The 12,197-nt window shown below is 36.9% G+C and overlaps 1 protein-coding gene across 4 annotated transcripts in view; it reads left to right on the forward strand.

The window, feature by feature from the left end:
- palld (palladin, cytoskeletal associated protein) overlaps positions 1-12,197 on the forward strand; it is an 82,890-nt gene that overhangs the window by 24,130 nt on the left and 46,563 nt on the right. For all 4 annotated transcript variants that reach the window (XM_084431518.1, XM_084431520.1, XM_084431519.1 and 1 more), the window contains exon 3: positions 12,005-12,180. In XM_084431518.1, coding sequence (XP_084287644.1) covers positions 12,005-12,180 — 176 coding nt within the window. The remainder of the gene's footprint in view (positions 1-12,004; positions 12,181-12,197) is intronic.

Here is a 12,197-nt window from a genome sequence, read left to right on the forward strand (position 1 = left end):
CTTTGTCCTGTTTCTAAAGGAATGGTTGTGTAACATGAGCACCTCATTGGTCAGATAAATAAACACAGAGAGGCACTGTTTAGGTGTGGGACACGGAGTGTGTACATGCAAATCTTGCAGTAGTGTTAGTAACGGAGAAAGTAGTCATGCAATCACACTTCTTAATGCTAGCGTTTTTTTTCTAAATATAAAAAGGTGTGGATGTGCATCACACTGTGTGCTGGTTTAAAAATGCCTGGATGCACATATGAGTGTTTGTCTCTTGTTGTGTGTGTTTCTGAGGGTATGTGTACTTTCTGAGCGTTCTAAGCAACATGCTCCATAAATACCCCACCCATGTGTTCCACCTGTTTATTGACTGAAAGACCGAGAGTCACTAACTTACCATGAAGGTCTGCGAAAAGTTACAATCTCAATATGCCACAACACGTCCAACCTCACCCCAAATAAAGGATTAACTGTACTGTATACAACACAATTGTGTTATTGTGCAAATAAAACATGCCTGTGCCAGTTCCAAAAAATAAATGATCAGTGATAAGACGGCCTGTTTACTTCTGTATCTTGTCTCTCACTGTCCCAGAATGCACTGATGAAACAGGTGAATGCCATCTGTTTGACTGAGACCAGGTGCCGTTAGCTCTGTTTTTAGATCAATGCTAAGTGGGCTCTTCTAACCAAGACTAGGAGTTCTATTTTTGTCCTAAAGATTACTGAAATTCTTAATACGGCCCAACTAAACGACACAAAAGTATAAAATATTTGCAATGGATTTTTCGTCGATTCTGTTCAGAATCACAAAATCTGGTTTATGAATGAGTTGTTCAGCGTTTGATTAATATTCCAATATTGGAATTGTGTTATATCTTGCATAAATATTTAATTTTCTTTTTCATATTTCATATATACTGCACTGTTTGCCAACCATTACAAATTTCAACCCGTTTGATTGTGTTAATGTGTCAGTGAGGGAATGTTGGTGAGGTGCCCGTTGGACTGTGACCTGGACATGTTGGCATGGGCAACGGCAAAGCTGAAGCAGCAAGAAGTTGTTTTTCTGTGTTTGGCTATTGTGTTAGCTTCAATAGAGTTCTAGAATAATACCCAGAATACAATGGGCCTCAAATACTACTTTAATCAATTCTTTTGGGTCATGCAAACACTAAAAATAATAAGAAAATATAATAAAGTAGAATTTAATAAAGATAGAATACCTAATATAATAAAACAGAAAATGTATTCATATCCGTGCACCGTGACAGATTTTTTTTCCAGCATTCTTTGATTAATATAAAGTACAGAATTTATTTGATGTACAGTGCAATGTTTTGTGTTTACTGTCTATTTTGAGTATCCTTGCTATATAAAAGTATTCATTTCTTTCAAAAAAGAAAACTCTTACAGACCTTTGAATGTTATAGTGCATTGCATTTTTCATAGATTATTTTATATATGTACAATACAAGGTTATTCTGTTTGTGTTAGATACAGACAGTTGTTAAAAGTCAAGAAGCGAAGAGGTCAGTGTTTTAACTAAGGATATGAATGAGAATTCATGAGTGAATTATATTAATTAATTACATTTTGTAATACTGTATATAAATGTATGTGTGTGTAATATACATAGCTATATGTAATATATATTGCAATAAATGGCAAGAGCGAGCAAGTCAAGTATTACCAGAGGAGAATAGCAGGAAAAGAATGTATGTCTCTTAGTTTATTTAGAATATGCTGTTTTCATGCACACAGGAATATTCCAGCTCATTTTTGGAATAAAGTTTTAAGCATAATTTGGAGTTTAATTGAAAAATAATGTGCATGTAACACTGTTTTCTATACATATTCTTCATTATAGATCAGGGGCATGTCAATGTGGTCAGTGAAACCAACTATACTTTTCCTTTTAGAGATGTCCTCCATTCACCTCTGGAAGCTGTACACTCAAATCTGAGTTGTTTCTCAATTTCTAGGAAATCTTGAATTCAATCCTGTGACATTGGAATGTTAATTTGAGGAGATGCAGCGTGAAGTCAACGTTAGAGATTGAAACGATTTGCTAAAGAGAGAATTGATAAGAAAGAAATAATGAGTGGGCTGGACGTATGCCAAAGGTTTAGTGTGCTATTGAATCTTTATTCACAGTTACAGCGTGTCTCTCTCTTATACAGCCTCCTGCTCCCTCCCTTTTCTCTCTCTTCGGCCGTATATGTGCTTCAGTCACAGCTCTACCCAGTGTGGCAGAGAGTGTGTACATGTGTGAGTGATTGAACTCTCAGACTTGTGTAGGCATTCAAAGGGAGTGTGTGAGCACTTCTTGCAGACTAAAATCTGCATGTTTAGTCATCATTTCTGGATATATTTTAAGAAGCAAGATAAGCATAGAGCTCTGGTAAGTTTTACTGAACTTTGAACTCTGAAAATTTGCTTTACAGAAATGAGTTATCCTTTACCTTATCTTTTTTTTTTTTAAAAACTACATTTAAAAGCCATTTGTAGAAAAGGTTTTATTTTATTTTATTTTATTTTATTAAATTAATACTAAGCATTTATATTTGAAGTTAAAACAATTGAGTTATTTTAAATGTTAAGTAAACAAGTGTTACAGATCTGTTTATCTGGATACTCTTGATTATCTTCATGGTTTTATCTGAGATTGTTTTACTTAATGACTATGGCACATTTATCAGAAAAGATAAAGGTGATTTGTCACGTTATTTGAACTACATGTGTTTATAAATGCAACATAATGTGTTGAGCATTGCAATAAATAATTTTATAGTATATAGTTTTGCTTCTGTGTAAATGGAGGCCCATCGTTGTCATGATTAGCAAGATTAAATATTATTCACAATTTTTATTTGAATTTTATTTTATTTATCATCTTTGAAATATTAGATAACATTTATAAAACATATTTACAATAACAAATTAATATTTAAATATTCATTACATTTTTTCTAATTGTAATTGTAAATGCAACTTTTTCTGATATATATGTCACTTCAGGTGCAGCTTCTGTGATCAATACCATGTGAAGTTTACATACTGTTTGTAAAACAGTGTGAGTGTGTGTGGAGTTTTCTCCAGACACAGGCTGGTAAATGGCATGTGGACGGTGGGTTGCTGCCATGGTGTGTGTGTGTGTGTGTGTGTGTGTTTGTTTACAAGAACTTCACAATTCAGCTGCTGCAGATGCATCTATCAGTATTTCTATTTGGGGCATCTCTTGCTGTCTTCTCTCCATTCCTATCTTCTTCCCTGTGTTCCCTTCCTGTCCTCTGACCTTAAGCATCTGACCTGCGAGGTCCTTTGTAACCAGGCGCAAATTGACTCCACTGATTGCGCTCAGAGAATGTAGCATTTGTCATGACCTTCGGGAATCGGATTACACACATGCACACACTATAATCTATCATGATAAGGTGGTTGTTCTAAAAGTTGCCATAGCTGTCTTACCTTTTAAACTTTCACTGTTGGTCTTCCACCGCATTAGACATGCACCCAACTCCCGGTGACCCCAAGCCCACCCTCATCCTCTCAGCCTGTCTCCCAAAGCTGCTCAGTGTTTTAATTCTGGCTCCAGACTTTTTCCTGTGTTTCTGAGGTGTTGTCTGGCCTGATGTCAGTGACATGAAGCATATTCTTTCAAAACACCTCCAACAGATACACTAACAGATCCGAATGAATTTCAGGTCTCTTGATATGCCAAGTTCAAGGGAAGCCAAATCAGATTATTTCAGGTCTTCATGCATGAAAAGAGAGCAAGCAAAAAAGAAAGACAGAAAGAAGAAAAGGACAAATAGATTTATCCTGCACCATTCAATAGATGAAGTACATATGGGGCATATTATACAGAAAGAGATCAATAGAATTACACATACGGCCAACATCCCGCAATTGACCTTAGACTCACCAAAACTCTAGCTTTACCTGACGGGTTGCTTTAACACAAACAATGGTGATGCATTTTAGCAGGGATAATATTCTATTTATTTGTAAACTTTACACGTTTTTTTTTCAGAATAATTATATATATATATATGTAAAATATTGGATATGTAACGGTATAAGTCAAATGATGAAGAAGAAGGTATAAATAACGACAGTCTTTAATAAACATAAGCCAGAACTCAAAACATTGTGCCATGCACAAACAATACCGGACACAGAATGAGTGAAGGTGAGGAACTTACAGTGCTATGCATAAGTGAATACACCCATGCTAAAGTTGACTAAAAAGAGGAATAAAAAATCATATTTTAGAAATTGAACTTAATGCCTTAATTTAAAAAATTAGGAAAAATCCAACCTTTAAGGACACCAATTTTCTTTGTGAATGAATAATGTATCGTAAATAAATAAATGTTCTTCCTTAAAATACATGGTGCATAAGTGTGTACACCCCTATGTTAAATTCCCATAGAGGCAGGCAGATTTTTATTTTTAAGTATTTAAAAAATTTTTTTTTAGGATACTATGCATCCTGATAAAGTTCCCTTGGCCTTTGGAATTAAAATAGCCCCACATCATCACATAGCCTTCACCATACCTAGAGATTGGCATGGGGTACTTTCCATAAGATCATCTCTCAATGCAAATCAAACTAGCTATTAGGCTAACTGAAATAAAACCATGCCAATCTCTATGCATAGTATCCTAAAAAATTTATTTTTTTAAATACTTACAAATAAAAATCTGCCTGCCTCTATGGGAATTTAACATAGGGGTGTACACACTTATGCACCATGTATTTTAAGGAAGAACATTTATTTATTTACGATACATTATTCATTCACAAAGAAAATTGGTGTCCTTAAAGGTTGGATTTTTCCTAATTTTTTAAATTAAGGCATTAAGTTCAATTTCCAAAATATGATTTTTTATTCCTCTTTTTTGTCAACTTTAGCATGGGTGTATTCACTTATGCATAGCACTGTAAATACAGATGGTTATTAACTAAATGATGAACAGCTGTGATGATTAAATGAATATCCATGGTAACTGATAATGGCGGGAAAAGGAGAACAAGGGAACACAGGCAAACAGGTGGTTAAACAGACTGATAGAAAACGAAACCAAAACTTTGACAGTATAAATATTTTTCATTCATCATTTCATGTTTCTATAGTCACACTTTCATATTGAAAGAGTCATAAACGTCATAACATTGCAACAGTGTGCATATATATAAATATTAGTAATGTTCTGTATAAATGCCTTTATGTTGCCTCTGTAGATCCCTCCAGTTGTGTATGCTCATGCTGCTATAAATGAGTTTTTTTAGTGCGGATCAGTGTTTCTTGTTAGAAACACTTACTTTTTTTTCAGAATAATTATATATTTTATTTAGATTTATAATTTCATATTTGAAACGTCAACATTATAACTTTCTCTAATTGTAATTTATGTACAGATGCCTTTGTGTTGCTGCTTCTGTACTGTCTATGCTGCTATAAATGTATTTTTGTAGTGCAAACCAAATGTTTCTTGTCAAAAAGCTCCTACTTTTCAGAATAAGACCAGCACTGGTTTCATTGAAAGCCTCAGTAGTGTTTAATGCTGACCATCAAACTCTCCCTTGGTCTGTACTCTTGGGTTTTTAACTTGTTTGACTCTTGCCAGAAGATCAATATGCTCTGGTTTTGAAGGTGGCTTATAATTATCCATGGAAGCAGTGAGTGGCGTTTTCTTTCCATCCAGTGTTTCTCTATGCCCGTGGATGCTTGAAATTTCGATTGGATGGTAGTGAAAGTGTGAGAATGGGGACAACATTGACAGTGCAAGAGATGAAATTACCTGTTACTTGGCAGGATAGTGGATTTGACAGAGAAGTGTGTGTCTTTCTCATGTGAGAATGAGGCCAGCAATCCGCACACACATACTCTGTGACTTGTTGTTATTTGCTGTTGTAGATGGAAAGTTTAAATAGAGAGGCTCTGTTACACTGGCCACATCATGGCCAAACCACAAGTGGCGGCAAGAGAGTTTGTACCATTCCCTCTCTTTCTCTCTCACAGACACACACAGTGTTGGACACTGTTGAATTGGTTTATATGGTTCAGTAATTACCCTTAATGATTGTTCATTAGGTCTGGTTAGTGGGTATGACTAGCAAAATGTGCATACTTTCTATTACCAATACCTCCACCACCCATAATGCTTTGTGAATTCATCATGTGCATAAATGTCAATGTTTGATGAGAAAAATGTACATTAATTGCAACAGTGTATATAACATAAATAAATAAACAAACCGTTTTGGGCCATTTCCTCTTTGCAGCTTGTTGATGCAGGCTTTTTCCAACTAACAGGGTTTCTCACTTGCACACACATACCAACATAGCAAGCTCCAGCACTGCCTGTAAGCCCTGTTAAACCCAATCCACCCACATCTAATTAGTGTAAAGCATGCAGCAGAACTCCAGTGGAAAACTAAACTAGGATCCCTAAACAGGATGTCTTGTGTTACACGTTCAGGTGTTTATGGCAAACACATTGTTTGTTTAGTTCCATTACCGTGACAAGCTGCGTTTTACCCCGTGGATGTTTTTTCTGAAACTGTTCCTCAGTTAGTTAATGGTTTATTGTGATTAGTCTGTTTTGTAACAGATGATGACAGCAGTACGGTACTAAGCTGATCTAACTGCTTCAGTGGGTCTCATTTCTTTATGAGACATGTTTTTGCATTCAAAAACAACAAGTTGTTTACAATTAAAATGTATTATAATGAAACCACAGCATCCTAAAAGCATGGTACTAGATCCTTAAAAGACAATCAACTTTTTTCCATTTAAAAAAGTTGAATAAATATGGCACATTTGTCATTCCTTTTGCTCTTTTATATGATGATGGGGAGAGAATTCCCTGTAGGGCGCCCAAGGCCGACGGCTCATGAGCTGCTTCTCGTGAGTGTCTGTGAGTTGTGGTCGGGATGTAGACACAGACACAATGAAGTAGCCATAAAGCAATGCAGAGAGGCCTTTATTTCAGAGCATATTTGGTTGAAAAGAGTATGGTTTGCTGTCCAGGGGTGGATGAGCTTCCATGAGATGGTGTAAGAAATTGAATTGGATGTCTTTTGAGGCAGGTTTAGCATCGATGCACAAGGCAATTCAGTCAGTCTTTGTCTGAAAGATAGCCTGGATTTGTTTCTGTACGCTGTAAAACAGGAGTATTTTGTTGAGCTTAAAAAATTTGGTGATTTATTCATTCATAATTTTAAATAAATGTCTTGACTGAACTTAAAATGTTGAGTTGCCGTCACTGAATTGTAACTAAATGTACCTTTTTTAATGATTGAACTTTAGGTACTTCATTTCAACAAAATCTAAAATAGGTAAATGGTCAAACAATGCAAATAATAATTATTCATATCCCATGCAGCTGGGAAGAGGGCGAATGGGGATGAACCCAACCTTCTTTTTTTTTTTTTTGTGTAGGCCAATGCATGTTGGTTCGACTTAAAGTTATTAAAAGGTCATTAAAAGTGTCACAGCCAGCCTTAGTTCTTGATCTTTACAGAGTGGTAACTTGAGAAAAGACAGGACAGAATTAATAATGAAGACAAATGAGGGAATAACTGCAGACTGAGAGAGGAAGGGGCGAAGACGACAGATGCCCTTGATGCCATATCTGGGCTTAATTTTGCCGTAGTTGTGGTACAGCAGACAAACACGTTTTGCCTTCACACGGGATCTGAACCAGATGGACATGCTGTTTTTTTTGCGAGCAATTAGAAGCTCCTCCATCTGAATGTGATCACACAGACTCAAGCTAATGCACATTTCACTCTGCTTCCTGACCTCAATGACAGTGATGTCTCACAAGCAGAATGTCTTAGAATGAGAGTAGACTGATTTCACCACATAAGAAACACAACATGTCTCCCTGTCTCAGTGATTTATGTGACATATTCCAGCTGTTGGACGTAGATGACCCGAGCCTCTGTTCACTCTTGTGTCTTGTCATAAGCCTTACTCCTGTAACACATGGGACACACTCATTTACGTTTACATTTTTATCCACTTTTATCCAGAGCCACTCGAAGATGAGGAAAAACGCAGTTTATCTTAGGCCTTGTCCACACTAATACGTGTTAATTTGAAAACACATCTTTTTCTCTCCGGTTTGGCCTTCTGTCCACACTCAGACGGCATTTTTGTCCTGCGAAAATGGAGCTTTTTGAAAACGCTTTCCCAAGTGGATACATTTTAAAACGTTTTCGCGTTGTAGTGTGGACTGTGAAAACTGAGGTATTAGAAAACGATGATGCATGTTTAGTCATGTGACGCATATTGAACTAGATAAGTATGTTTATACGGCTATTGTGCCTGCCATTTCGGTGTGGATGAGAAACTTTTGGAAAACGCTTAACGTTAGAGTGGGCGGTTTTTTGTGAAAGTGCCATTTCTGTTCAACATTTTAAAAACCTTTTTTTAGGTTACACTTTATTTTGTTGGCCCACTTTAGACATTCTGCTAACTATAAGTAACTTTGCAACTACATGTCAACTAACTCAGAGTATAAGTAGACTGTTAGGGTTCAGGTTAGTAGAATAAGTTGACTTGCAAAGTTACAAATAGTCAGAAGAATGAGGAGCATCAAAATAAAGTGTATTTTAAGCAGACAGTCTACTAATACTCTAATGAGAGTTAGTTGACATGTAAGTTGCAAAGTAAAGTTAGTAGAACGTCTAAAGTGGACCAAATTCATGCTCGTTCCTTCTTTATAATTATTATAAAATTGATTGAAACCTGTAGGTGTTAGACATACTTTCTAGACAATATGTAATCACCAGCCTTAGACATGATCTTCTGCCATCAATTTTCTAAGACTTTAATTAGTTTTATTAAGTGTTTTGGGGTTTTGGAATTGATTCTAGACCACCAATAATCCTTAGGGGGAAAAATCCCCCTTGCAGAACCAAAGACTGCAGCTAGTTTGAGGCTGTGGTGAATCAGACACACACCTGTCCTGGCATCATAAAATCTCTCTCTCTGAGATAAATGAGTGTATTAGGCTTGCATGAGCCTGCAGAGAGGTGGATAGACAGACAGAATATGAATATTGAGAACTGAACATTGCCTGAATGGGTTTCACCTGATGGCATTAACTCAACCATCAACCATCAGTTCTGATCATAGTTGATAAAATTTTAATCAGTGGATATAATATAATGTGTTGACATGCTCGCTTGGCTCGTCTGTTCTTTCGGTGTGTACTGACAAGTCAAAGAGCATGAGTGATAGATTGCATGCTGTCGTCCGAGCCATGAACGGCAGAGGGGTGTGAAACAGAGCCGCCAAACCTTGGAATGTCTTGGAATCTTTCCAGGATTCACAAAGGTGTTTAAAAGTGACTCCAATAGTTTGCACAAAAGCACACAGAATAGACATTTCAGTTGTAATGTTACAGACATCCTTCATTTTTATAGCCTTGGAGAAAGAAGCCATGTTTAGGGATCTGATTTCAAATGCAAAGACAAAAGGAAGCAGATCTGAGCAGTACTTGATTTGGTAATGAGAATGAAGCAGAAAATGGATAAAGCCTTCGACTGCCAGGATGGAATGAAACAGACTCAGCAGGCTCCGGAATTTTGGGATTCTTTATAGAAGTCTTAATGATGTCCCAGAGTATTTTAAGATCCGGAGACGAGCTGAATGAACAGCTGTGCTCCTAAACCAGGACTCATTCCAGACGACTTTAGACACATTAAAGCGTGTGTGTGTGTGTGTGTGTGTGTGTGGAGTGTTATAGGTTAGATGAATGGATAAAAGTGGTCTGAGACACTTGAAGCGCAAAGAAAACTTGAAAGAATTGCGCAGTATGATGTATAGTGACCCAGACAGTGTGTTTATGTGTTGTGTGTCAGTACTTCCCGTAACTCACACTCACAGGTGCTCGAGACAGGTATACCAGTCTTTATATTCATGCCTCAGGGCCTTAGAACACACACTGACTCATTATCTCAAATAATTGATTTATAGAAACAGAAATTGCATTTGGTGTGTATGTGGTGAGTAAAGGACTTTCCCTGTATAGACTTTATGATTCCCAGACCCTTGCGTCACGATGAAGTGCGGTGTCCTCGCTGTGTATAAGTGTTTTTATGTGTCATATTCCAGTTGTGCACACACATCAATCTAAACATTCTTCCATGTCTGAGAATCAGCCAATTTAATGACTAAGCAGCAAAACCTGTCAGACACACTGATTTACATTCAGCTATTTTAGAGAATCTGCTCAGTGTTTTACATTCATTTTAAGCATTAGTAAAAGACTTGAAAAGCACAGATCAGATTCCATATTACATATGGAAAAAATGTAATAATATATTTGATATTTGTAAACTATTTTATTATACCTTGCTTAGCATATCTCTTCTGCCCCCTACCCCTTTTTATTGTTAATGCAGTACTGGCCCAAACCAAAACAGTTTTTGAAAATGCGTTTGCAAATAATGTGTTCTTCCGTTTAAAAAATAAGACATATGGCGGCGCTGGGGAATGAAAAGAATAAATATATGCTACCTATCAGAATGTGCCATTTGTAGGCTGATTTTCATGAAAAGTGTATTTAAAGTGTATTTGCACTGTCCGAACTCTTTTAGCATCCCGTCTGACACTGCAACACTAGCTTAACTAATGACATGATGAGTTGAGGGCAGTGGAATCTGTTTGGCCAACTAATGGCAGGGTAGATGAAAACCTGTTTGAAAACAATCTAATTGATTTTGGTGCAATTTATAGCACAGCAATTACATACTTTACATACTTTTTTTAACATTCCATACTTCACTATAAAGACATACACAAACCCTTTACAGTTTGACTGCCAACACCGTACTTAAAGGGATAGTTCACCCAAAAATGAAAATGCTGTCCTCATTTACTCACCCTCATGTTGTTCCAAACCTTAATGACTTTCTTTCTTCTGCTGAACACAAAAGAAGATATTTTGAAGAAAGTCGGTAACCAAACGACTGATGGACCCCACTGACTTCCATAGTAGGGAAAAAAAATACTATGGAAGTCAATGGGGACCAGCAACTGTTTAATTACCAACCTTCTTTAAAATATCTTCTTTTGTGTTCAGCAGAAGAAAGGAAATCATATAGGTTTGGAACAACATGAGGGTGAGTAAATGATGACAGCATTTTCATTTTTGGGTGAACTATCTCTTTAAAGTCGGCATGAATAGGAAGTAGCGATAGTCTTTTCTTCCCGAATGTGAGGTATATCCGAGGGCAGGGCAGGAATTGATTGGACCATTGAATCGTTGTAGTTTGCTGTAATCTCATGTGTGAAAGGTTGTCCCATCCTCACACCAAAAACACGTCATCAGAGTAGAAAAGAGATCTTCTTTTTTTAAAAAGATTACGAGGGTAGATGTGTTTTTTTTAAATGATGTGCACAGAAAAAGAAATAAATCATCCATAAAAAAAAAAAAGAATTGTCCTTTTTGATTACATGGTGACTTTAGGTTTTGATGAAAGAGCGAATCATCTGGTTCAGTGTTGATGAGTTGAGAAATATCTTTCTAATCAGGGAAATCTGTTCTCTGTCTCTTTAGAGCTGACTCACCCTGAGATGAGAGCATTGGCAGGGATTAGTGATACCAGAAAGACACACACACACACACACACACACACACACACACACACACACAGACTGTAGAGAAAATTGATTGCAGCAAACCAAGCGGACAGTGGATTTACTGTAAACATGACCTCAGTTGTTCATCTTCATTTATTTAGCAAATTTCTCACACATAAATCCCATTCTTACAAAAGACCTCCAGTATAACCATGCTACTTAGTACTACAGGTTTGATTGTTGGATTAATAGTTCACAGTTTCCATTTTTTTCAGTGTTTGTATTATTTGAGAGAGGAATCAATGATTGCTTTGACCAGAGCGTAATCGGATTTAATTAGGAATATTATAGCTCTGTAATTGGCTAAACCATTTGACTGACATGCTGCTCTCTCTTTAATTGCACAGGTGGTTTTGTGAGGGGCGGGAGCTGCACCACTGCCCTGATATTCAGATCTGTCGTGATGGTGACCTGCACACTCTGGTGATAACCGAAGCATTTGAAGACGACACCGGCAGGTACACCTGCGTAGCTTCCAACGCACTGGGAGCAGACAACACCTCTGCAGAGGTTTATATTGAAGGTGAGCTCCCAGCTACG

The sequence above is a fragment of the Rutilus rutilus genome (genome assembly GCF_951802725.1).
Source record: "Rutilus rutilus genome assembly, chromosome: 15".
NCBI lineage: Eukaryota > Metazoa > Chordata > Actinopteri > Cypriniformes > Leuciscidae > Rutilus > Rutilus rutilus.